The sequence below is a fragment of the Galendromus occidentalis genome, unplaced genomic scaffold (genome assembly GCF_000255335.2).
Source record: "Galendromus occidentalis unplaced genomic scaffold, Mocc_1.1 scf7180000077495, whole genome shotgun sequence".
NCBI classification, from domain to species: Eukaryota; Metazoa; Arthropoda; class Arachnida; order Mesostigmata; family Phytoseiidae; genus Galendromus; species Galendromus occidentalis.
The window spans coordinates 511,841-537,706 of NW_003805483.1; the positions used below are offsets into that span (position 1 = coordinate 511,841).

The window sequence follows — 25,866 nt, forward strand, 5'->3', positions numbered from 1 at the left end:
CGGGAGCGTTCACGATTGTGTGTGATAGACTTTTCAATATCGCGTACATATCCGTTTCAGCGGATGCGAAATACTCACAAATGATGAAAAATTGTGATAACAATCTAGCTGAAGACTCATTCCCCAATTTTTGCTCCCGGAAATTCCGTCCGTTGCTCCGGGGCATGAGCGACTCCGGTCTCAACGGTCCGTCTGTCCAGAGCATTAGAATCACTATCCGTGGACTCAGGGCACCGGCGCCGTTCTGACTTCGCTCGTCATTGAGCAGCGTTCTTGTCGTCTAGGGAAACACAGATCTCAAACTCGACGTCTTTCTGCTGCGCTTGTTTTCCTAAGGGCCGGATTCGCTCAGTGCTCTTGTCATCGTCGTGCACGTTAACGACTCGGTTTTCCCGCCGGTCTGTTTCCTCTCCAAAGACGAGCAAAGCTCATTTACTTAAATACGGGCTCAGATGGACGCGCAGCATCAGCCGAATAACGTCCGAAGGAAGGACACCTTCTCCAAAGGAACGGCTCCCATTCTTGAGCACGAATCTTCTGTGAAGGGACTCGCAGAACGGAACGCTCGCTATCGCCCACGGCATGGTCGTATCGTAATCAGTAATCACGCCGTTTCAAAATCGCAACGTCCATCTAGTTAACGTTCCTCCGAAGATTCGAACCTCGGCAGACGACTGGAGAAGCTTCGAGCGATGCCGGTGCCTATTTGAACAGATCCCCAGCTCCGATCAGAACCCTTGCGTGTCGACGTCTCCGAAACAAGATTTCCCCGCAGACACCGACAAGGTCGAGAAAGAACTGTATCAGACCTTCTCGGAACGACATAACCTCATCCCAGAGAGTGTCTGAACTTTTTCCCTCAAGACCTCCGTCTCCAAAGTCTGTGCCACAACGCTGGTTTGACCGCGGTCCTCTGCTCAGTGACAGGCGAAGGCTCCAAGCTGACAGGCGAAAATTCCTGACGATTCACAGCTCACTCAGTCTGACCTCGACGATGATCTCGAGAGCGGCTCCTGCAAGTTCATGAGCGAGAGCTGTTCGATTGCACAAAGGGTCACGCGAGGCCTACAGACTATTCTCGAGGAGACAATCGTCGACAGGGAAACCCGCAGTCGGAGGCTCCGACTCCTACGTGTTCGATAGGGTTTCCGTCCTTCAGATCCCCCACTATGGCTTGGGGCAGCGATTCGGATGTAGTCATTCTCTCCCACCTTTTATTTTGTGAGGAAAGAAGGGCTCAAGAACATTTGATCCGGTTGCTCGTCTCACGAAGTTCACGCATCTTCGGATTGACGAACCCGTTTGAGGAAACAGCATCGGTCCTGCTGAGCTCAAATTGTTTAGCCTCGATATCCCGTTAGAAAGGATTATCGGCCGCATTGCGAAGATGGCCGGGACAACTCATCTGAGGTGATCTTAGGTACGCGCGGAAGGTTTCGGGATACACTTTGGATCAGGCGCCGCGATTTTTCCCACTAAGTGAGCTGATAATACGATCATGGGCTAGCATTCGCTCGTCCTCTCGTGCGTTGGTTCGTTAGAGCTGGGCGAGCAAATATGAACGGTGTCGTGGGCTTGTTTTGCTCCCGTGCGTTCGTGTCTACCCGTGGAGTGTTTGTGATATTCCCGTGCCCTAGGGAAAAAGGCAACGAACAACACCAACGCCGGCCGGAGCTGTATTTGCGACTGGTGCCTAGCGAGGCGAGAGACAAAAATCTCCCGCCATTATCTTATCCTGTGCACTTCGTACTTATCTCTGTCATTCTTTCGTCGAATGGCGTCGAGGATAGTCGGGAGCCTTGGTTGCGAACGGGTCGCTTGCTCGGGTGGCGAACGGGTCGCTTGCTCGGGTTGCTTGGTAAGCGGCGACGGCGGTGGCAACATCATCACGGTTCCTATCCTCATCATCGTAGTCGTAGTGGTAGTGACCATCCACGGAAAGTGGATGGAGGAGAGTATCTCAGGATCTCATCTCTCGCACCGGAGGAGTTATCGGCGAGGATCCCGTTGTCAACTCGCATTTCGGATACGCAGGTGATGGATCCCTTAATGATTTCGAGCGGAAAAGCCATTGACCGCGCGAAAATCCACGCCAGGGCTTAAGCCCCACTACGCCCGCTATCGCTATTCCGGACGGGAGCAACAACGATCGGCCATCTCTGCATGATTTGAGATCTGCAGCACGGCAACTGTAGACCGACTGCCAGGCTCTTTTCCCTCTCACGGGACGTTTCCGACTGGCTTCTCGAGGCAAATGTCTTGGCTATCCTGGAGCGAATAGGGGAGGCGTAAATCGAGCGCGGAGGCCGTTTTCGAGCAGCGTCGCCTTCGCTTTGACTGCCTTGTGCGATTCAACTCCGCTTCTACCCCTTACGCTCGATGTCGACTGGTGGCTGCGATTTTTTTCCCTGCTCTCCGACGTCGTTGTAGGGTCGATCTCGAGAGCTGTTGAAAGCGGGCAATCGCATCCGAAACTTGCTCTGAAGCACTCACTTTTGGTCGGGCTTTTAGGATTCTCTGCTTCGTGAACGGAGCAAGTCAGCGGTCGCCATCTCGCGTTACGTACCGAAGTATACTGGTCGGGCTGTGTGCACAAGAGCAGCTGGAGCGCGTGCCCCTGTCCGCCCAGCTGCCCGGGACACGCTGCATCCAACCGACCATGCGCCGACTGCCTCTGACGAGCGAAGTATTTCAAGTTTTTTCCGACTCCGCAGCCGGGGACGTCCCCCCGAAGTGAAGCCGTTCAGAATTCTCACATTTATCATCGACGTTTCTTCGGACGCGACATGAATTGATTCAGAGTTTTCAACGTGTCCTGAAATATGGATCAGCCCGGACGGCTGTGTATTCAAGATTGAAAGACGGCACGACCGAAATGAGGGGGGAGTGCAGACCGAGGGAAACTTAAAGAATCTCCTGCTGGGTCCACATCGGGCGTACTTCAGATCAGCCGCGGAGATGCTGCTCCATTCATCATCGTAGATCATCGACCACGAGGCCCAAAGTGACTTATTGATTCTGTTGCCACTCAACAGGCCGTTGTAAGAACGAGAATGAACAAATTCGCTCGAGTCGGCGTCGTTCGGTCTTTTGCTCTTTTGCCAATCCTTTTCGATCCCTCGTTTCTTCCTTCCCGCTTTTCTTCCTCTGTCGAGGAGATTCATCGTCAAACTCGCAATCAGTCTCCCTCCTGGACCTACAGATCGGTCCGAGCGGAGAAGCTCGACGATCCGGTCGGAAAATGAGAACGCTTTCGTACAACGGAGCGAGATTCCCTGATAGGGTTCCCAGAAGACGTTGAACAGCCCCCTCACTCGAACAGCGGACCGGTGCGCTAGGGGAAGCGAGTTTCCCCACTGCCCGACTGAGTTCGTTCTAGACGTGGTATTTTTCCCGCCTCGAGAGAATCCTGTCTGAAACTCAAAATTCGAGCTGCCTAACACCCATTTCGTTTCTGACGCAACGACAATACTTCCGACCCGGAGTGACGCGGTCGCTCCCAAGAGAGACTTGATGTTCATGATTTTCAACTGGTTCCTTTCGAATGTTGTTTGCGTTCGGTTCCATCAGGGGCCATTTTTGTCTCTGGCCGCAAAATTGTTCAATTTGTGGCGCCCCATTAAGAGCCAGGGATGTAGAGCGAGAGAGTCAGATGCATTTTGCGTATCTATCTATCTGGCTCTGTCTGCGTAAATATTTACTCGGTTCTGGCGTTTTGTTTTCGGTGGCCGCTGTGTTCCAACGATCGGCATCAGCAGCGAAAGCTAGTGTTTAGTCAGAGCCAATTGTAATGTGTCAGAACGTTTAAGTGTTTCTCTGAGTGCGCCTTTGATGCTTTATGAAGTCGACTCTAATGTAGATCCACTAGAACGGAGGTGGAGGAGGACGAGGAGGGCGTAGATCCGACTTACGCGGGTAATGATTCCAAACCGAGAGTCATGTGGGCCGCACGCGAGCGGCACATGGCGACCAGGAATGGTCCCGAATGCAGCCAGATCGTTTCGCTAGAAGACACATAGAAACAGAGCATATAAAGAAAATATTCTACGTGAAACCGAATGACATTCTCAATCTCCAAGTCTACTGAGCTTCGTCATGTCTTGCCATGCCACGACGGAATTCTTTTCTGACATCGGAAATATTTTTTTTCAGGTGAGTATCTCAGGGTGAAGATGGACAGCTGTTCAAAGCTGGCCGAGAAGCATGCGACCCTCCAGAGCAGCGTGGCGACTAGACGTCCGAGCAGCCCGGAACGAAAGGACGGTGGACCGGCGGTCTCCTGGACCGCCGGACCGTGTATGCTTGGCAGTACTTTCCCGAGAAGCGGCGTTCTTCTGGAACGATGGAACGATATACCAAAGCATACGTTCCCTGGGTACGGCTTTCTTTCGGAACGATGGAACGGTATGCTGGAGACTACCTCCCCAAAGAAGAGCGTTCTCTTGGAGCGTCGGAGTGACATACTCAACCCAATCTCCTTGGGGAACGGCGAGGAAAGCTAGGGAAATCGTTACGGGCAACTGTTGTATTGAGAAGCTGACATGAGTCGGGATCGATTACAATCGGCTCAGCCCATCACGCTGATCGTGGATATCCGGGCTAAGGAACAGCGGATCACTGGAAGCTCAGAGCCTTCGACGCTCTTCATTCTCAAATATACGAGACTCAGAATAGGGAGATATTCCGCTCCCTCGCAGCTCGCGGGTCTTAGCATTCTCGGCGTCTGAGATTTCCTCGTGATTCTCATCGTTTTTGTGGATCACGATGAGTGTCCACGGCCGAAGCCGAGGCTAAACGATTCGACAATTCGACGCGACGACGCTCCTCAGAGAAAATCATCATGAAATGAACAATGAACTATGAATCCCATTGATCTTCCAATGTGAGATTACGTCCCGCCAATAAGGGACGTCTCGTATGAGGGACCTCAAAATTCTTGAACAACGAAGTTTGTGCCTACTATGAAGTTGAAACTTTGGTCGCATTCTCCCCCGCGAGGATAACGAAGCCAGCCGGGTTTTCAATGAATGATGAATATCGAGCATAAATATCTTCAAAATATTTCACGAAGTTGAAAAAGGAGAAATTTAAGGTCCCTTATACGCGGGACTTTAGGGTGATCGATGCTTGTTGCCATCGCTGGATTCGACATCTGCCGTCTCAATCCATCCGGAAGGCAGACGCCATCGTGCTGAAGATCTTCCTATGGCAGACCGTGAGCTAGTAACTTCCTTGTGAGCTTCAGCGAATGAGTTTCTCGGAGGAAATTCGAGCTTCCGAACAGTGCGGTTCGTTCTTAGATTCGGGGAAGATTAGTTCTCGGTAGGTATGTTGATTGAGCATGAGCACAGCATGACGCATCTCGCATCGAAAATTCGACATCGCCATTTTGCGGGAGGAGCGCATTAGAATCATCTGACGACTAAGTTCGAAACGGAAATCCGAGAGCCGATATCTCTTTCGTCTTGTCCCGGCCAATGCTACCGGAACCGCTTTGTGGAGCTCATCTAGAACTTCATTTCGATCCTACAGGTCGAGAAATACTGGTTTTGCATGTTTCGCCGACAGGGCATCTCATGTATTTCTCATGAAAAGTGAGCCATAAGAGACAACAAGCTTTAAAGGATCCGAAGCTCTCTGAGACTCTGAGGCTGCTTCTGCCAAGCCTAGAGTTTCCGCAATCGTTTATCTTGCGGACGCGGACAATCTTCGTGAACATGCGAAACCCTGCAAGACCAAAAAAATTTACGTCTGGGGAGTGATTCTGAGAACAATGGAATCCATGGAAAATTATACCTATCAATTATTCATCGATATGTTCCATGAACTTCTATTCTAGTGTCTAATTCCTCATATAACGAATACTGCGTCGCTTCCTCAGGGGAATGCCTCGAGGGGGAGGTACCTCGGAATGCCTGGATTGCGAAGACTTGACGGTATTTCCCGCCTGAGTTCTTTTGGTGCGCTCTTTTGAGTCATCCCGTACTCCTGCATAAACGTTTCCCAGGGTTTGGAATTGGAGTAGAAACCACGCAACAATAGCTTCCGGCAGAATCGATTGTCGTCGAGCCTTTCTTGTCGAAAGGTGCGGCAGTTCCGAGCTTTGCTAAACTGCCTTTCGACAATGACGCTGGTCGGCGAGATCGTGTTCAAAACCGATGTCATTTTCAATGGGAAGGCTGCATCCCCTAGTATATCGATGTTCTTCATCAAGTATTCGGCTTTCTCCCTAGGACCCCGATGACCGAGCTGTGTCCTGCCTGAAGTGTTGAAGAATTGTTTCGAGAAAGCCTCGAAAGTGACTTCAGACTGCGTCGCATTGGTATCGGCCTCCAAGTGCTCGTCCATCCCATCCGAGGAGGCATCGGCTTGGAAGAACGCCGCGATCTCTTGCTCTATCCTGCTCGCCGCACCCCCTTGCTGTAGGCGGTGGTCAAGGGCAGTCAATGTCTGCCGGGATTTGAGGAACATCGCGCATCGCGAAGCGATGCCACGTCGCTTCGCGATGTAATCCACCAAATTCCTGCGGAGATCCTCGACGAATTCATGCCGTCCGGCCAGCCGATCAAGACTGAAGAACATATACTGGAAAGCGGAAACTGCACATTGTATATACGTATTGATACGGGAACGCTCGACGAAATCAATCTGTCGATGAACAGAAGGATATTCTCGATTAGTATCACCTCTAATATGGCTTCGGAGTCGAGTAAGGTGCTCTCATCCCGAGAGAGTCGCTCGGTGGCTACCTCCGCGATTTTTAAGGCGGGAATAATGGCACGAATTGATTCTATCTCTCCTCTTGAGAGCGGAAAATCTTCTCTAGATTGTTCGTAGTATGCACGAAGACCCGACTCCATCTCGAGAAAGCGTTCCAACATCTTGAGGGTACTGTTCCACCGAATAGCGATATCCGGGAGTAACTTCAGAGACTTCAAGATGTTATCACGGCAAGTGTCCTCAAGAAGATCGGACTTCAGCGGGCTCTTTGAGAAATCTAGAACAAGGGTCCTGATCTTCGAGATGACCCCCCAATGTCCATCGTCAACAATCTCTATTTGAGTGCCCAGCTCATCGGAATCGCACATTTCTCCATCGGGAGCTGAGGTACTTCCTTCGAGTCCGGCGTCGAGAGCCCCCTGAACGCGGCGTAGATTGTCTCGCATGACCTCTGCCGGTCTGATTTCTCCCCCGGAGTGTCGCTCTAACAGCCAAGTGTATGCCATGGGCATAACAAGTTTGGTGGTAGAAAGGTCGGTCCCCCAGCTCGAGGGCCATAAGTTTGCCGACCTTTATCATTGACTGAGCCGCGTCGGAGGTGAAGCTCGATATGTCGGTGAGATTGAGATCAAATGTCTCCAGAGCATCGCGAATCGCCTCGAGCAGACTCTCCGCGTTCGCGTGCTCGCGGAAACGGAGCAGCAGATCCACCGTTTTCGACTGAACGGAGGGTACGAGCATGCTGGCGCGGAGAGTGACGCCAACGAAACGTTTCCTCTGCCAGGTCCACTCGTCCGCGACCAGTGAAAGTATGGCTCCTTTTTTCTTGAGCTCCCTTAGGTCATCTCGAATGAGCTCTACGGCGCTCCCGTACTCGGCGTCTACGCTTCGGCTGGCAATGTCCGCATTGATTGTTCCGAGATTCGCAAGCCAGTAGAGGATTCTCATGATGGGGTGCGAAAAAGCCACGAACGGAATATTGAGGACTGCCACCAGGGCTGCAGTGATCCATGTTTTGACTTTGGAAGTCAAATCGATCACAGACGGTCGCCGTGAAGGATCGCGATCGGATTCAGAATCCAGTCTCTCGTGTTTTCGGAGATGCTTCCGCATAGTCGTTACACTCGAATTAGAAGCCGAAACCGTCTTCCCACAACGGTTGCAACTTGCTTTCTCTCTGCCTCTCGTGGCATTCGGACATAACGTGAATCGACTCTTGACTTCAGCGTCTGAAGGAACGTAATCACTCTTGAAAGGGAGACTATCCATCGTGTCGCGGCATACGGACTGATGAACTCAGTTCATGGACTGTCAAGGAAGATCATACATAGAAGACAACTTACTGGAGAGAGAAAATACGGACGGATCGGAGCCGTCTAATATGTCGTCAGGCTGGTACTGTCCGACATCTAGCCCGTCCGCGTCACACTCAGTACTAGTAGAATATCCGCCTGCAAGTCAGCTATGACTATCACTTCATACAGACTCCGGAATCTCGACCCGAACTCAATCCTCACTCCCTATTCGAGGAACTCAGTTCCCCAACGAGATTTATCGGCCTGCTCCGGGGATCGAACTTAGAACCACCCGACGATAGCGTCGCGGCGCTAAGCACTCGGCCGCCGCGCGCTTGATTATCGAAGTCCGGCGAAACCCTCTGAAGCTGTGCCTATTACTCGTCGATAGTTAGTTATCCTTATAATTGGCAAGGGACAAACAAAGTATAGGTTTACCTGAAATGATCGTTTCTTCATCGAACGGCGGGCCTTCGACTTCCGGATGAGCTGAGACAGAGATTTTTGGAGAATCGTCCATTCTCGAGCGAGCGATTATGTGGCAAGGGGCGAAGGATCGCTGCTGCGAGCTGCGATTCAAACTTCGTCATCATCGGGCGAATCGATCTCCCAACTTAAGTAGGGATCAGCCTCGAGCCTCGAGGATACCAATAGATTCGAATGCCGAATCTCAATTACGCCATTTCGCTCCGGGAAATTCCCGGGCTTCCAGCTCTGAGTATGATGAAAACAGAGCGAGAAGTGGAAATCTATATATAGGCTTTCGAGAACATGGCAACTATCCAAATAACCGCGCAATTCACGGGAGTAAATCCTCTCGAAGGATAAGCTAGCCTAGTTTAATAAAAGGTGCGCCTTTTCCGAGCACTTGCATTTTTGAGTGGGTCCCTCGCAGCTTTCGGTTGCAGGATCTGCATCGACATCCACAATGACCCTGACCATCGGTCATTCGACCCGCTGGGAAGTTCTGTCAGGAAGCACCGGTAGCAGGGATTGAAGCCACGCCACCTCTCGCGCGAGCCACGTCATTCATGATTTGAGAGCGACTTCAGTTTTTGAAAAGCACGTTTGCACGAGAAGTGGCGGACGCCCTGACAACTCGACCACCCGTTGCGCTCGACCAATCGCGCTGTCTCGCTGTCATGCGATGCGTTAAGTCAGACCCCATGCTTAAGCTTTCCTGAATGAGATCCTAATTCTTCAGTTGAGCCCGCCAGTTCCGTGAGCAGATAAATACATGCATCTCCACATCCAAATATCTATCGTGTCGCGAATTATCCAACAATCACCACCAATCAGCTCGGCATCCATACAACTCCTGCGTGTGACTTCTTCGTAGCGTTTCCTCGCCGCTCCTCAGGAACGACGTTTGCTCGAGAATGAGGTTCCGTCCTTCCGGGCGAGAACCGTTCCTCTGGATCGAGCGCTGCAGCACACCGATGCACCGTTCCAAAAGAACGGCGTTCCTCAGGAAAGGATGCTCAATGCTCGAGCACATCGTTCCATCGTTCCAGGAGAACGCCTTTCCCCAGGAACGTATGCTGGACTATACCGTTCAATCGTTTCAGAAGAACGCCATTCCTCCGTTCTTTCGGCCCCGACTACTAGGACGTCTAGTGGCGACGCTCCATTCCCATGGGGCGAAGGGATCGCGTAAATTCGGAACTTCTGCTCTGGCACGGCAGATAGGGGAACTTTCTTCCATTTAGTCCATTTCTCTCGGGTTCAGGAAAATATCGCTCATATGTAGATGCGTTCTCAGGCGGAAGCGCTGTTGTGGAGGCTGTGATATATCACCCCGGACGCTGTGACTCGCGCCGCGTCAGCAGAAGCATACCAGAAATAAACGCGGTAGCGAAGTGCAAAAAAAGCGTCTGCTTGACTTCGCGGAGCACGTCTCCGAGGCATCGCAGGCAAACGAAATTCCGAAGCGTAATTCGGATTTGAGATAGCGGTTGCTGCCGGAAGATGCTTCGATTGGAATCGATTCCATGTCTCGCATTCCTAATTTGTCTTTCTCAGTACAAGGATCCGGACTAGACCAAGATGGGGAGGGGGGCGGAGAAGTCAAATTTCCCCACGTCGAGAGTGAAGAAAATCTTAGGGCCTCGATCGGCGGCTTCCGATGGTCCGAAGACGACCGGCGAGCGAGCTGCGGTCTCCACGCGTGAATCATTGGTCATCTCGCCGAGAGAAAGCAAAGATGCTCGAGCTGGGGTGAATGAGAGGATGTGTTAGGATCACTCACTCAGCCAGCCAGTCGTGCGGCGGTGACGCGCCGGTCGGAGTCACTCCCAGTGTATATGCACAGCATGATCATTGTCCTCATGGTCCGACCTCTGGGGAGAGAAGTTCGTTTGTGGAGCGCCCGGCCAAGCGTATTCATCGTTTCCTTCCAAAGAGGCCTAAGTCAGTCGAAAGCACTAGTCAGTCAGACAGTCAGCAGCATCGGAGCCGGCACCAGTTGGCGTTTCCGGCCTGGTTCCGGTGTCTCAATTCTGGGCCAAGGTGACATGCAGGACGACCAGAGCAAACCAGGCACTCGAGCCGAACCACCGCGCCGACGACGATGAGGAAAACGACGACGAAGATAACTACAACAAAGAAAAATAGAAAGCAGAGCGCGAAAAAAAGACACTCGCTCACGCACACCAGGTAGGAGTTCCTCCGCTCCGATTTATCCACATGAACGGAACGCAGCGGACTACGACAAGAGAGACGCGGAGGGCCTTAAACAAATAGGCCCCAAATAAGAAAAATCGAGTCCTGAACGTGGAGGAGGGAGACGAGAAAAAGCTCCGTCGGTGGGTTTGTCGAGGGAAGCGCCAGCCGGGAAACAAGGAAAACTTTTCATTACGGTCCGTGAGGCTTCCGGAGCTATTGACTGACTGTGAGTTCTCAGGGGTCGTTGGGCTCTTCCTCGCACTACGCGAGAGAAATCAAATCGGAGTTTGCCCTCACTTACCAAGAACGTCACAACGATTTTCGAGTCGGGGGAAAGGTTCTGACCAAGGAAAACAGCGCGTGAACGCCGCGAACGCAGCCCTGACCCGAGGTCTCACAAGCGACTGAACCAATGTATTCGAGGGCGGAAAGTTTCCAAAAGAATCGCTACACGGTCCGCGAAGTACGACTTGCCGCCCTTGTACCCACAAAGCGCTGTAGAACTGAACAGTTGTGTTTAGGTTTTGCGATGAGGTACGCCGAGTGGTGTCAAAGGGAAATTGCCCCGGAAAGGCGGCTGGAGGGCCTCGATGAGGTGGACCTGCCGCCGGATCGGACGCCGAATAGGAGGGAGGCGGGGAGCCAGCTCGCCATTCGGGAAAGCCGAGGTGATGGATGGCCTACCGGGGAACAGGCTCGGGTTCAAAGCAGAGCACACTGCCTATCGTCGTAAAGACTGTTTTTGTTCAGACTGTAAAAAGTGACCCCGGATCCTAGTTTCAGACGTGTTGTCGGACGGAAGAATGTACCTTCTCGATCGATCGCTTCGTCGTGCTTCGCTGAAAGGGAAACTCGCAAATTCGTCGCCGATTGGCTCAAATCACTCTTATCCGCAAATCATTCGAAAGTTGCACTAATATCGCTCCGAAAAATCCGTATTTTCGCTCCTTTCTGCACGGGTAGTTCTTGAGGCTTGTGAATTGAGGGAAGATGAAAAAAGCCGCGGATGCGATCCGACGCTGGCGTCTGCTGGTCATCATTACAACCGGTTACCTCAGTGAGCATGGTTACCCGGTAGAGTCGCCGAATTTCTGTGTTTTTTCTCTCCATCTCAGCGTGGCGTTCCCTTCAGAAGGACCTGTTGGCTGCTTTACCTCGGCGGTAACTTCGGTCTTCTCCTCCCATGTCATCCAAATGCTATAAGAACTCACTCACTGCGCACGGGGCCGTTTTTCATGTGGTGTCCACCCACCCATCTTCGGTCTCCGTTTCACCCACGCTGACGCCTCAATTTTTTTCGGATTATTTCGTAAGCAACAAAACGGTCAGAGCTCCGAACGTTCTCGCGCATTATCGAAAAGCGGCTGCGGGTATCCAAACTGCGAGCTCACACTCCTGTGTGCGACCGCGCAGAAAGACGGAAAGCACTTCATCTTTGATGTCTGCGAGTATCGCTCAAGAGCCCGGAATCGAGCATGATTCGCCTGCTGGAAAGCGATCTAGAGCAATTTCCCCAGCAAGCCAAGCAGTAGGAGAAGGAGACAGATCATCAAGAACAGGAATAGGAGGAGAAAGGGGAAAGGTCCGTTCGCTCAGGATCCGGTACCTTCCTCGGATATCGCGGTATGGTGCGCATCCCCGGATCACGTATCGTTGAAGGAGCTTCCGATCACTCGTGGAGCCCTTCCGAGGGACGGTGCTATACGTCAGCGGAGGATCTCCGGTAGTGAAGAATTTCGATCGAGAGGAGCGAGGACGACGTTTTTTTCTGTCGTGATAATATTTGCTTCGTGGAAGGAGTCGCGAAAAAATGCGGTAACCCGGGGTGTATTTGGTTTGCACAGCTGTATGACAGCTCCGTTCTTGGTTTCGTTTGGAGGGCGTTCCTGTGGACTTGTCCGTTCTTTGAGGCCCCTCCAAGCCTTTTTGGGAGCACAACCGAAATTCACCGGCGCGAATACACGTCTGAACCGATGCGAAAGAAATAATAATTTAGCCATACGCTCTTTCGACTCGATCGTCCGCTCCTTAATCTCGGTTAAGAGTCGTCATTAATTTTCTCTGTGTGAGCGTCTCCCGTGTCATCATGGCTTCATATCTACGCGGGAGGACAACGGCAGTGGCAGCCGCCGTACGCGTCGGGCGGTAGCCCCTGGAGCTTTATACGGTGCTCGTTTTCTGTCTACGGAACGTTCTTATCAGCAACGTCGCGTCGCGAGTCCGGGGCTACCTTGACTTGCTCTCCGTTTCCGCGTAGATCTCTGGGAAATTTTCTTTTGACCCCGATGTGATGAACCATTTTTGATCCTCAATCCTCCTCGAGTCTTTTATGGCTCACCCTCCCCGTCTTAACCTTCTAGAGGTCTCGAAACCTGGAGTCAAACACAGAGTGCTGATGACTACTTTGGAGCAGAATCACCGAGAGCCGATAAGACTAGCACCTTGAATGCTCATGAAAGATGCTTCAACACTGTCCTCTCGGTGGTTCCCTCGAGATTGTGGACTCGTAGCAACGTCATTCGCACGGATGATAACGAGGAGGTATGCCATGAGTCGGCTAATCAGTCCGATTCCCTCGGTCTCGCGCGTCATGATGACTCGATGTGCGTGGAGTTACAGTCGAGTAGCCGCAAGTTTCTTTGACCGCTCTAATTAAGCCGGGTATCGCTCTCTGCTTAGCGGATTGTCAAAGTAAAGCTGGTCGGTACAGAATTAGCGGTGTGGGGCTGACGGTGGCGACTGCATCACGTCAGGGGGTCGTCCCGCGGCACGCAAACAGCTGTTCGACTGACTCGGCTGACATTGCTGTGGCAAGGTTTATGAGGCACGGCATACGGCGAAAAGAGTGATTGTATTGCCGTCAAAGACCTTCTGCATGTCCCTATATATATATATATCTTTCGAACAAGTTTGTTATTGCTCTGTACTGCTGACTTGGGAGATCCACACACAAACGGACCATCTGCTCGTACGACTGAGGGATCTGCTTGTCGCCGGCCCGAATACGTGGTGGACAAATGGAAGGCGCTCGAAATGATTGATCCAGAGCAGGGATGCTGTGAACGCCTATGAAGACTTCGGCAATCGCCAGCTCTAGAGACATCTTAGCGACAGGGGGAATCTTATCTCCAACCCGATTTCTCTCTGCTCCGGTCATTAGAAAAGAACTCCATGGGCGAAGCTTCGCACGCGACCGCCCGCCTGTTCACCAAGTCATTCAGCTTGAGGCTCTTCTGGGCTGACCTTATCAGATTTGCAATATTTGTTAGCTTCCAGTCTCGCAAAACAAAGTTCCGCAGAGGGCTCCGTGCACAATGTACGTCATGTTCCCCATATGCCGCCTCATCTCGACCCAGTTTCTGCTCTGCGTTGGAAAGGAAGGGCGAGAACTCGGAAGAAGACGGGGCATGGTGATGATGATACGTCTTCATGTCACTCTCAGCACAATCAGGAGGCGTCGGGTTGATCTCCTTCTGGGACACAACAGTCTCCCCTGAGCGCCGTCGGGTCGGCTCGACAGCGGAATATTCGGGCAGCAGTCGCGGGATTCGTTTCTGCAGTTTCTCTGCGGCCCATGCTCTGGTACAAGCGCTCTCAGTTTTGACACCCGTTCGCGGAGGTTTCTCAATTGTGTACTATATAGTCTCGATCCGTAGGGAAAACGGGCTCTTGCGATAGGATAAAATAATTTTGCTATAGGTACACGAGTCATGTTTCAGAAGATCGGCGGTTCCGCACGAGAATAACAACGCGACCCAGGCTGTTAGATGTGTTTATAGCAGGCCAGTGGATGAAATGGGAGCGGTACCTCGCCGCGACAGTTGGCATTGTTAATGTGGGGCTTGACCAAGATGTTCGAGGCCCGTTCCCAAAGCCGAGACTCGAGACGTCGCGCTTAGCGGTCATTGAACTGAATTGCCGTGGAGGAAAATAAGAGGAAAAAAAGAAATGACGATCTGATGACGGCCAGCGAGCCGCGTACGGCCACGTCGCTCATCGATCAACATGCATTCAGTCACGCACTCGTATAACTTCTAAGCGAGCAACGATATCCAACGGGTCATTCTTCTTGACAGACTCATGTGATGTGTAGATCAGAGCGAACACTCGGTCTAAATCCGGCGCGGGCGACCGTTCCGCAGACCTTCGAATCCTTCAGAAAGCTCCTTGATTCCTCGCGCCGAGCAAGGGAATAGACGTGTGAGAGAACGCATGGGGCTTACGCTGAAGTTTCCTCGCCGAGGCCGAGTATGCCTCCGAGGTAATGCATCCCTTCAGCGAGGTGCTAGCGTGCGACTCGAATGGAACTGTGGAGTAGTGATCTCAGTCGGTGGGCTCGGCCATGGCGGAAGATATTCGCATGCGACACACGTAGATCTCCTGAGTTGGAGAACGGAAACCGACACAGCGATCGCGTTCCTCCTCGTTTTCCAACTGAACACGGAGCTCTTTTGTGCTGGGCCAGAAGGACGGACATCACAGAACGTGATCTTGCAGAAGGACGACGACGGCCAGGACCACAAACGGCCACAAGGCCCGCTTAATGTTATGCTCATCAACTCTCGCTTGTACAAAGCCAATGTGGCGGATGGACGCATGAGTGGACGAGCGCAGGAACCACTCAACGGAGCTGAAAGCCCAGGCAGGCCGGCTAACTCAGTCCTCCTGACTCCTGACTAATCTAAGCGTGGGCGAAGCTCGTCGATAATCGCTGAATCGGCACCTAGCCAAGATGTGCTTCCCCATCAGCTGTCGGAAGATGCAAAGTACGCTACGGGGTGTGCGGATGACGTCACAGCTTCTTAATCTCCCTAATAGCCGACCGGCATGGGAAAGGGGAGGGGCAACAAAGGTCGCTCATACGGCTTAAAGCAAGCCCCCACGAAGCGAGCGAGAACACGGTGTTGCCTGTGTCCTGCTTGTGAGCAAACACCCCTCGCTCCCGGACGTTACCGTGCCCCATGGTAGCTCTGCAGCTGCGTGTATCCTCGGGGCTTATTCACGTAGCGGTCGCCGCCGTAGATAACGTCAAATCGATTACTACGCGGATTGATGGCAGCGTGTGGCAGGGTGCACGGCGCGTGAGCTCGCCAACGACCGAAGTAGTGACGGATACGGCGGCTAAGCGAGGGAACTGCCGGCCACTTCTGTCGAGCCGGTCGTCTGCTGGGAGGAAAGAGGCTCGGGAAATCTCTGAGGTTTTCCCGATCGATCCTCAAGAAGGACGGATTCCACATTCACCATTCGCTGCCAGGGACGGCGAGTTTGAGCGTTTTGGGAAAGTCGACCGCGGTGTCATTTATCCATTCATCCTCTGATCCGTATCGTTCGGCGGCCTTGCCGTCTATTCATCATGTTCGTGCAGCAGAGAAAACTCCGATGCGGGGAGCGCTGTTGTATTCGAAAGAGAATTTCGCTGTTTACTCCGCTTGGCAACTGTGGCGGCGACGGCGGCGCCGAGTCGTTGGCTCAAATGACCGTCCATCAGTCAGTCGTCAGTATGGGTCTGTGATGGTTTGCGCAACCGCAACGTGGCATTGGAGCGGATCCGGCGAGCTCATGTGCGGTGGAAATAGAGAATCGTAATTTGCTCGGGCAGAGCAACTTCTTAGGTAACCGTCCTCGTTGATCTATTTCCATCTTTCTTGAAAATAGCTCCCGAAATGATCGTTGCTGCTCCCTCATTCTCTCGCACTTCGACTTGGGATTCCTCACTCCTGCTCAGGATGAGTGCCTGTCGGATTCTCCGTCTACAGCAGGAACCTGCGGACATCCCTTGCGTGGAGCTGACGGTATCGCGACTAGTCGGCCGAAATAGTCTACCATGCTGCTGCATGGGGACTTTCATCGGACGGTAGTCCCGCCGATGCTCACTCACCTCTCGGGCGATTTCTGTGCCGCGTCGTGTGGCTAGCTGAAAGTCTACGCTGGTGGCACCACCTACCGGCGACGGTTCGAAGCTCAGCTCTCGCCCTCGTGCCTCCTTGAGGGTGAAGCGGCCACATGCGGAGTTTTTCGCAATCTGACTCTTCCCTGGGATTGGCCCCGTTCGCGAGGCTGCAATCGGAGCAGGTGACTCTCGAGCGCGACTTTCGCTCGATATGGTGAGACTCATCGTTGCATGACGCGGGGTCAGAGTCTCGACCTTAGAGGTCGAACGTCGCACTGAGGTTGCCCGAAACTCGATACATCGAGAACAAACTGATGCGGATCTCGGATGGATCAACCCCAATGCGTCTGAGCTCGTCGACCGGAAACGGGGGAGAGCTCGGGCTGACCGGATGTTGAATCGGAAGCTCACGAATAATTAACTCTGGGAGCATAGCGTAGCATCATCAAGAGCCTTGCTATGGGGATCTCCACAAATCGGCTTAGGGCTCACCATGTCCTCCAACGTCAGTGACTTCATTTCATCTCAATTGATTACCATGCGATTCCGCGATCGTGGCAAAGCTTCTCAGCCTACCACGTGTGCCAGAGTACGAAGCTAACGGAAAGTTTTATGAGCTCGGATGTCTTCACTATATCTATCATTCAATGGTTCACAAGTTCCTTACTTTCTTGTGAGCCCGCAAAATGCTCCTAAAACATGATAGAGCTCGATGAACTCCCAGGAGGTGACTTGATGATGGAATGGGCGTAAAGAAAAGACAATTCATCTCGGAATGCAAATTCACGTCCTCTCCGCTTGTTGCTGCTCCTCGTCTTGCTCGACTAGTCGCTTGCGAGGGTCCCCATTGTCACATCATTCCAGCGACAGGCACGGAAGGCGCGCTAGGGCTCGGACACGATACAAGGGACTCGATGTTCCCTGGAGGGAGCTCGCTCCTTGCGCAAACTAATCCAGTTTTCCCCAATCAAGTTTTTGCTCCCTCTCCGGCCTTTCCGATCTTATTTTCGAGTCGGAGAGGGCAGCGTAGCGCATAGGAATTCGGGGCTCTCCGTCGGCTTTCCATTAGGCGAGCGAAAATCTATAATCTCACCGAGACGTAAGCTAATGCGAATCAATCAATTCCATATCTCTGACGAGGGGATTCTGGAAGGATATTCCTCGGACTCACATCCGGATGGGGGAAGGGAAGGCCAGCCCATCCTGTCCTTTCTTGAGGAATATATGTATCGACCCCGATCCTCACCTCTCGACGGTGACTGGGAGTATTCCTCGACGGATAGGAGAACCGGAAGCCGGGGGTCAGAAGAGATATGGACGAGGCATGTCGCCCAGGGTGAGGGAACCTGATGGAAATGGCATGAAGCGTGCTACTCAAGAATAAATGTTTCATATCCTCCCGTTGATTGTGAGCGGCGCCGGTTCCTGAATCGAAGGGGAACAGATCTACTTTCAGTCCGTGGATCTCTCCGGAAGCCGGATGGCCATTCTTGTATCAGCGAATGAACGCGAGACGAAGGTTTACATTAGAGACCAAGTGACCCGCGGAGGAACTCGCGAAAGGCCGAAGGACTAACGTCAACGCTGGGCGATAGCTCTGAGAAATCAGCCAATGACGTTTCGCGTCTTCGAAAGCGGGAAGCCTGCTCCTCTTTCACCTCCACGGCCCATTCCTGCGTGGCTCTACCGCTCCGATGAGGTCGTAAAGAACGCCTTTGGGCCGACGGTTCCCGAGGCGTTTCCAAAATAGTCACACTCTCACTCAGTAGAACGCTGTCGACAGGCGAGATCTATGGGAAAGAAGAGAAAGGGAGGAGGATGAAAAAGGGGATCTGTCGGATAGAAAACAAATCATTAAAGGAGGGCCAGCAACAGCAGCTACCGACGTCACAGCTGCAGAGCAGGTGGCTCCTGAGGAACAACGAAACTTCGCGGGGGTCGGACCGTGAGCGGAATCCTGGAGATCTTTTGTTTGTTTTTCGCGTTTTTTTTTGTTCTTTTTTGCTTTTCCCTAATCTCTTTGACTCGCGGACCGTGAGGAGCTACATGCTTTTCCACTTGTCGAAGGGTTCCGTCGACAAGACAACACACAGTAATTTCCGAGTCGTGCTACCCATTCCATCACTGAGATTGTGGGTACCGCGACCCCTTGCCTTTGCCTGGACGCAGACGTTCGCTGTTCAGTGTCAGCCCGCTGAGACCGCGGACTGCGAATTCTACTCGTTCCTTCTCCCATATCGCAGTCGACGTGCTCCATTGTTTGCTCGGTTTCACGTAGAAATCAGAGCATTTCCAGTCCGAGAGTTGCCCGCCGACCATTAGCGGACCGCACGGCGTCGGATGGCGTTGCCGGAGCCGCTTCTTGGCACAGTTTTCCTCTCTTAGTCACGAGAGGAAGCTTGCAAGGCGACCCGTGTTCGGGCCCATCTATCAGCTGTGCATATTAATGATCTGGTACGGGACGACATGGACCTAGGCAGGAAGTAAGGGCTCCGTTCGGACCGCGCAATCTTGCCTGCCTGCCCGTCCGTCGTCCTTCACATCATGAATAAGGACACTCCCCGGTCCTGGAAGGGTCGAGACACGAATCGTTACCCTCCACAAAAAGAGGACGACTGGCATTTCATAGTCCAACGCTAATTTCTCTGCTGTCTCTGGCAGCTCGAACCGGATCTCGGGGCTTGGAACATACTGCGAACGAGAGGGTTGTCGAGCTGCACAAGCACACAATGTTGTGTGCGGGTTGAAGGACTCGACCTCGCTTAATAACGAGTGCTTGGCCCTCTTTCTTGTGAGGACGGCGGGGTGACCAGCTGGTGCCGAGCAGCCGGCTGATCAGAGTTCTTCTTCCGTCAAGCGTTTGTGTCTTATGGACGGGTTTTCGGCTCCTGCCTACAGCAACAACAACGATACTTTCCAAGCTATTTCGCGTAGTGGGCTTCACTCTGCGATGTCTCCTGTCCTCTGACTAGGCACCTACCCATGGTATCGTACTTTCGCTGACGGAACAACTTTCGCTGCAGTCTTGCCCACGCTCGCGAGCCCCGGCGAACGAAAACACCTAGAGATACGCACTTAAAAAGGAGAACTCCCTCGTCGTTTTATTGTTTTCTTCGAAGGTCACCGCTCGTATCAAATCTTTTTTGGCGAGACTCCTGGGAGTCTTTTTAAGTTTCTTCAGGCGTGCAGAGTTCTCCGCGTCGTCGGCCGACGCCCCGTCAGGCTTGCTCTCTTTTGTTCTCCTTGTTAAATATCCTCCAGCTCATCGCTTATAATCGCCTTCCGCTTCCTCGACGCAGCGCGAACGGGGCTCCATGAAGTCGTCCGCTGCCGGCCGTAACTTTATTCGGAACGAGGGGAGGCTGGGACGCGCGCGGTGGTCGAGGTCGACGGAGGTTATGCATTACCATTGATTTCCGATGGGAGCGATTTTTCACGCAGTTCGCGCTTAGTTTGGAGAGATGGAACAGCTTGTGGCGAGCGAAATCGAGGGATGACACTCGGCTACCGATGAGGAGTGTTGGGTTCAGCGGATGGAAAAGTTGATGGCTGTCGCATCGAGGTCCTTCTGCCGATCCGAAGCAGAAGTCGCCGCGAACTCCGGAGGCTACGGGTTCCGGAGCATGAACGAAGTAGCAGTATTTGGATAGTCATGATCTGAGTACGCGATAACTTTCACCCTTGAATTGAAATGGATCACATGTGCATATGAAAGATCAAGATGAATCAATCGACCCACAAACGAATGGCAAGAACTCCGCAGCCGGGATTCGCATATCCCGCTGGCAGCCGTTCTGGAAACCCAAGTGCATACTTTGTGAAGCGGGAATCAACGTCCCTCCTCGTGGCGGGATCACGCAATGACGCTGACGTCGCGTCGTCGCCGAGTGGAGACAGAGCTCCAATCGGGCAGGAGGGGGGTCACGTTCCTTGCTCGAAGCGCTTGAGGCGCTAACCTCCGCCGAACTTGACGTCGGTGGAGCGTCGATACGTCAGAGTTGATCTTTCTGAGATGGCCAGTCAGCTGAAGAATATCGGAGACCGACGGAAGCACAGATGGTCCCGATGGTTCCTTTGAGCTCTCGGCTCCGTGCACACGAGCGCTCTTGGTGGTCAGTTCTCGCGAATTCGCCTCAGAGAACTCATCGCACATCAGACCGTTCAGCAGGAGCCCACGCTGCAAACCCTCCGAATCGACGTTCGAACCTTCGGACTGGTACGGAATACGCAATTCAAGTCGTGGCTCGCGATCAGCGCTGCTGGAAGAGCAAATCGGTCGCGGGACCGTCGCAGGGAAAAGTCACGTCTTCGTGACGTGCGCGTCGCTCTCTTATTGAACGCCAATGTCCTCGGGACATCTCCGGGCGATTCTGGAATCTCGGACAGTTTTTAATCTCGAATCTAGGGAGGAGCCCGCAAGGACTGAAGGCCAGCCTTTTTCGTTTTTCGAAACCCGCTCCCTGATACCCGGGTCCGGAGCGGATCGGGATCACGACTACGATCCACGGCAAATGAAATCGTTGGGGCATTGTGATGAGGGATCTGTCGAATTCCTCATCTGATTGCAACAATTGAATTGAGCGGGGCGACGCGAATGTTTATATTCCGAAGAGCGAAACAAAACGGAATATCTTCGCTGAGAGTCCGAGAAAATCAAGATGGCCTTGAGTCGTCCCTTTGCGGACATCGTTACATAATTTTCATGCCGGTCAGTCTTCCCTTTCCGCGCCGAACCCTTCCCAGCGAGAAGACCGATGGCTGGGGATCTTAATTACTATCACGACAATGTTCGGTCAGCGAAGTTCCGTGTGGCATTCGTGATACAGTGTATAGAGTTGAAGGAATTTATTGGGAGACTTCCTCTTCGCTCTCAATCGTTCGCCAGTCCAATCATCGTTGGGTGTGAGTTCAGTGAATCCGGGGACTTTAGAACCTTGGGTCGACGGAGTCGGCGCTGATTGGAATATGTACGTGCGTGAAATGGCGGATCGACATCGAGCCGCAAAGGAACTTCCTGTCGGGCTCTGAATATTGAAGACGGATGTGGGCATCTCTATCAGTTCATGACAACAGTTTTCCCGGGATTCGAGGTATTCTCTCTCGCGTACTCTCCACTAGGATCAGTAGCACGGGAATGCACGCGGCTAGATACCGAACAGACTTCCCATTCCCCCCCCCTCCGCGGGAATGTCGCTCGTCAATTGTTGCAACCGACGATACTTCCAGTGACTGTGGCATAAGTCACTCTCATTGAATGAACGTCTCGAGGGGCTCCGGTATCTTTCTGACTGTATGTCGCCGGTTTATCAAGCGACCTTCGCTTTCTGTGTGATATATCGTGTTCTTGTTGTGCTGAAGCGGAAACAGGGCGCGGTTCGGACTTGGAAATCTGTGCATACACAATAAATGACGAGAACAGACATTTCTCCATGCGTTTTCCGGGACGCTTGTATTCAAGAAACGTATGCGCTGTGAACTCCTTCCGCGCGAAGTTTCCTAAGGCCGAGCACCCGAATGGGATTCGTGGCGATATACGGAGCCCTCGACGGTCAGTCGAAATAAGGGCAATTCGCAGCCGTTGAAGCTGTCAACTGGTGACGAGAGTTTATCGATCCCGCGTGACCGAGGAGCCTGAACGGCGTAAGACGGGGTCTTTTCCTCTCCACCGAAATCCAGATTCATGGTCGACGAACGGATATCTCGAGGCACCGGAAGAAACGAGCAAACGAGTCCCTTAGTAGAATCCCGTCGATGAGTGAATGTCATATCGCACCAGACGCTGATGACAACGATCGACCGATCGGCGTCGTCGTGAGAACGGGCAGAATGGGGACCAGATGGCCCGATTCTGAGAACGTCTTTATTCGAGTTGCTACGAATTTTTTCGCTTATGTTCATACGCGTACCTCAAATTCGACGGTGAAACCCGCTCACGGAATCACCTCTTTCGAGTGACTCTCCACCGACTTCCATCGACTTCGATTTCAGCCGCACGATTTGGGAACCACTCTGCTTGAACAGCGGGGACGTGGGTCTTCAGAACGTCTGATCAAGCATGGGAGAGGTCTGCTCTCCCGTTCGACCGCTGAGGAAGTTGGGAAGAACTTCGTCTCCTAGTTATCCAGTCGCCAGCGCTCAGATGACCGCATTCTCGCGCCGAAGCCGAATACGTCAGACGTCGCTCGAAGTTGCCGTGTCATCCAATCCGTCGAAGTTCAAATCCCGATTTCCACATCGGGGAAAGTTAACAAGGCGGGAATCCTACTTCAAGAACTCGTTCCAGGGGTCGTGCTGACGGCGAAATATTCGTGGTAGATATTCATATGAATTCTCAAGATTCCCGTGTTGATGTTCACCGGAGCGGCGCCGCCGGACCATGTTCTCCGGGGCAGGAGATGTGGAAACTATATAGTGGGAAACTAAATTACCAACTTTGAGGTCTGGCCTAGTCCTCGACGTTCCCGTCCCTCTTCGTGGCGGCGGTAGCGCCTCGAGCGGCTCTTGTGTTTCAATGCATGGTGCATATTTCTTTGAGAATTGAAGTCGGCGGCTCCGTTCGCAAGGGCTCTGATGCTCGTTCTTTGAGCTCGCTCTTTTCGCGCGTCGCAACATTGTACTCGGAGGAATTCCGCGCGTCTGAGACCTAGCGACTTGGTGAGGCCAACAGGGCACGGTCCAGAGGGGTGCGGTGGGGCGTATTCCCGACGAGCGGCCGCTTTCTAAAAGAGCCAAACGCCTGCGCGATATCCCTGAGGAGGGGTAAACTTTTTTGCCCTCCGCACTGGATGAACTCCCCGCCTGTACTCGTGCTGCTCCCCCTCCTCGTGCTTTCCCTGTCAGTGGCGGTGGCCGTTTGGAAGGGAGAGCAAGAGCGCCCCGGGAACACATCGGACTATGATTGGAGGCAGAGGAACCGTTGTGGCTGAATGGGCCGCTTGCCTAAAGTTCCGGCGCTCCGGCGCCGTATCCGCTGCGATTACGAGCGACGGGGGAGAAGCCAAGTGAATTCCTGGCGTAATCTTCTCGGACGGCGAGGACTTCCTCCGTCTCTGAAAAATTTCCGGTTCCCTTGAAAAGCCGCATAGAATTCGGGTACTCATTGTTTTTGCTTTTCTATTGCAGCTCTGTCCGATCTCACCTGGTTCAGCCAACAGAAGACCCACTTCCGGAGCCCGCAACCGTTCGAGTTCAACTTGTTCCGCAGAGAATCTCGCCCGGAATGCATCAAGCGTCTCTACACAAAAGCTGCGGTCAAGGGCGATGGACAAGAAGTGTGCGAGGTCATCTGGGGCGATGAGCAGAAGAAGCTCAAACAAGATCTCTTAGAAATAGAAACTCGGAGGGTAAGTTCATGTTTCGACGTTTCATCCCACGTCACGACATTGTTCCGTGGAGGAATCCGAACGTCGGGAATAGCGTGACGTCCTGTAGCGTGAGACGGAGCCCGGCCAAGCACCCAAGCGATAGAAGCCGGCAAAATAGCTGTCGAACTCTCACGTATGAAGACATCTTCTCCTCTTTTTCCTTTCTCCACCCGGTCAGACACATACTCGCACAACAGAAAAAACCGAGGGTGGTGTCACTGCTGCGGTAGCTTCTACGTGATTTATTGCTGTCGGAAGTGGTCCTGAAATCCGACGCCGGCTGGCGGAGTGTATGTCACGTTGTCGGATACGCTCTCACGCGGACGCCTCGTATCCGGAACCGGAATAAAAAAATACCGTCGCAAGGAGTTCCTTTCGTTCTCTCCGGCGAACGCGCGCGATTGTATGTGGGTCCGAATACGCGCGCACCCGGTCTCACTCTCCGGCGTAGAATTCCGCCGGCTGAGTCCAGATCAGCGATCGACTAATCGTTGCGAAGTCGTCACTTTCGGATGCGGCGTATTCTCTCGCCGCGTCGTGACGTCGTTTGGCACGAGTTGATTCGCAGCGAGAAGCTCAACCGGATGTCGAGAGAAGGGGAGGCGAGTACAGTCGATGCGATACTATGTCTGCGTACGGCTCGTCGTTGTTGTCGTCGCCCGAAAGTGAGATGTCCGTCGAGCTCCGCCGTCGCTGCCTTCTCTCTCGTGTTATGCAACCGAAGGACGAGCGGCTCCGCCAGAAGAACCGCAAGAAGCGCCAGAAGCTGCTTCACGTCAGTCTGAGCCGGGTATCCATTGCGCGCGCTTCCGACGTCAACCGTGTCGGAGAGTTTCTTTCCTCTATCGTGCTCTTTTGTGCTTCCTCCGGGTGGATGCGATACAGAAAATCGTGTGGAACTTTACGACAACTCAAATCTGCCACATGACCCGGAAATCAGCCGGTCCGGAGTACATGAAATGGCGGTCATCATCATTTTTGTGATGCTCTTCTTCTGGGTTCTCGATAATCTCGAAGCGAGTGAAATCTTCAGAACCAGTTTGCGAGTGCTCGTCGCATGCTGAACGGATTCGCGCCCCAGTTTCGCTGCGGAGGATTCTCCTGAAGTTATTGTTCAGCTCGATTTGTCGTGCAAATGTCAGACCTCTACGGACTCTTTTGTATCTGCCGAAGACTTCGTCACGTGAGCATGGAGCGGCCGACCACTCGTCCATTCAGATTGTTCATTCTACGTGAGCGTGTTGTTGTCGTAACCCAGTCGAGTGAGCAGAACTCTTGAGCGACGACTGTGCTGAGTGTTGTTGGACCTCCCCTTTCGATTTCGACGGCCGGGGTCCCGTGTGGAACTTCCGAGATCTGGAGATACTCTACGTATCGAGTCTCATCTTTGAAATGTCCCAGTCGACTGCATATACCGCGTGAGTGCGCGGTCTGTTGTTTTTTCTTCAATAAAGTCTGTTCCCTCAGACTTCCGAGGAAATTTGACAGAATTTCTCTTTGACTCAAACTCCACGACGATCAGATTTGGAAAATCATTAAAGGACGAATCCTCTGCCGCGTGTCCGTGGGAGCATGGAAAAGAATTGCGTGGTGACGAACTTGTCCGACAGGTACTTGCGTTCGTGTCCAATGATGGCACTCTATGAATCGATGCGATCGCTCGCTGAGACGGCGGCGCCGACAACAAGTGCATTTCATGCAGATAAATCGGAAGAGAAGAGAACTGACTACTTCCGTTTATTGATAACGGCATCTATCACGCTGAATCTACGTTTCTGGTGCAGAAACAGAAGTGCGTTCGCTTGTTTGCCCGCGCGACCGGCTCTTCGGCTAGATTTTCCGTTCGGTCGATCGGTTCACGGAGCCTTGAACTCTGGAAGGTTAGTTTTCGTTTTTCTTCCTCTCACGGAGGCTTGACAATCGACTGGCGTAG

The 25,866-nt window shown here is 52.8% G+C and overlaps 1 protein-coding gene across 1 annotated transcript in view; it reads left to right on the top strand.

The window, feature by feature from the left end:
- LOC100907618 (NHS actin remodeling regulator GUK-holder) overlaps nucleotides 1-25,866 on the top strand; it is a 67,971-nt gene that overhangs the window by 32,346 nt on the left and 9,759 nt on the right. The window contains exon 2 of the mRNA XM_029112339.1: nucleotides 23,692-23,912. Coding sequence (XP_028968172.1) covers nucleotides 23,692-23,912 — 221 coding nt within the window. The remainder of the gene's footprint in view (nucleotides 1-23,691; nucleotides 23,913-25,866) is intronic.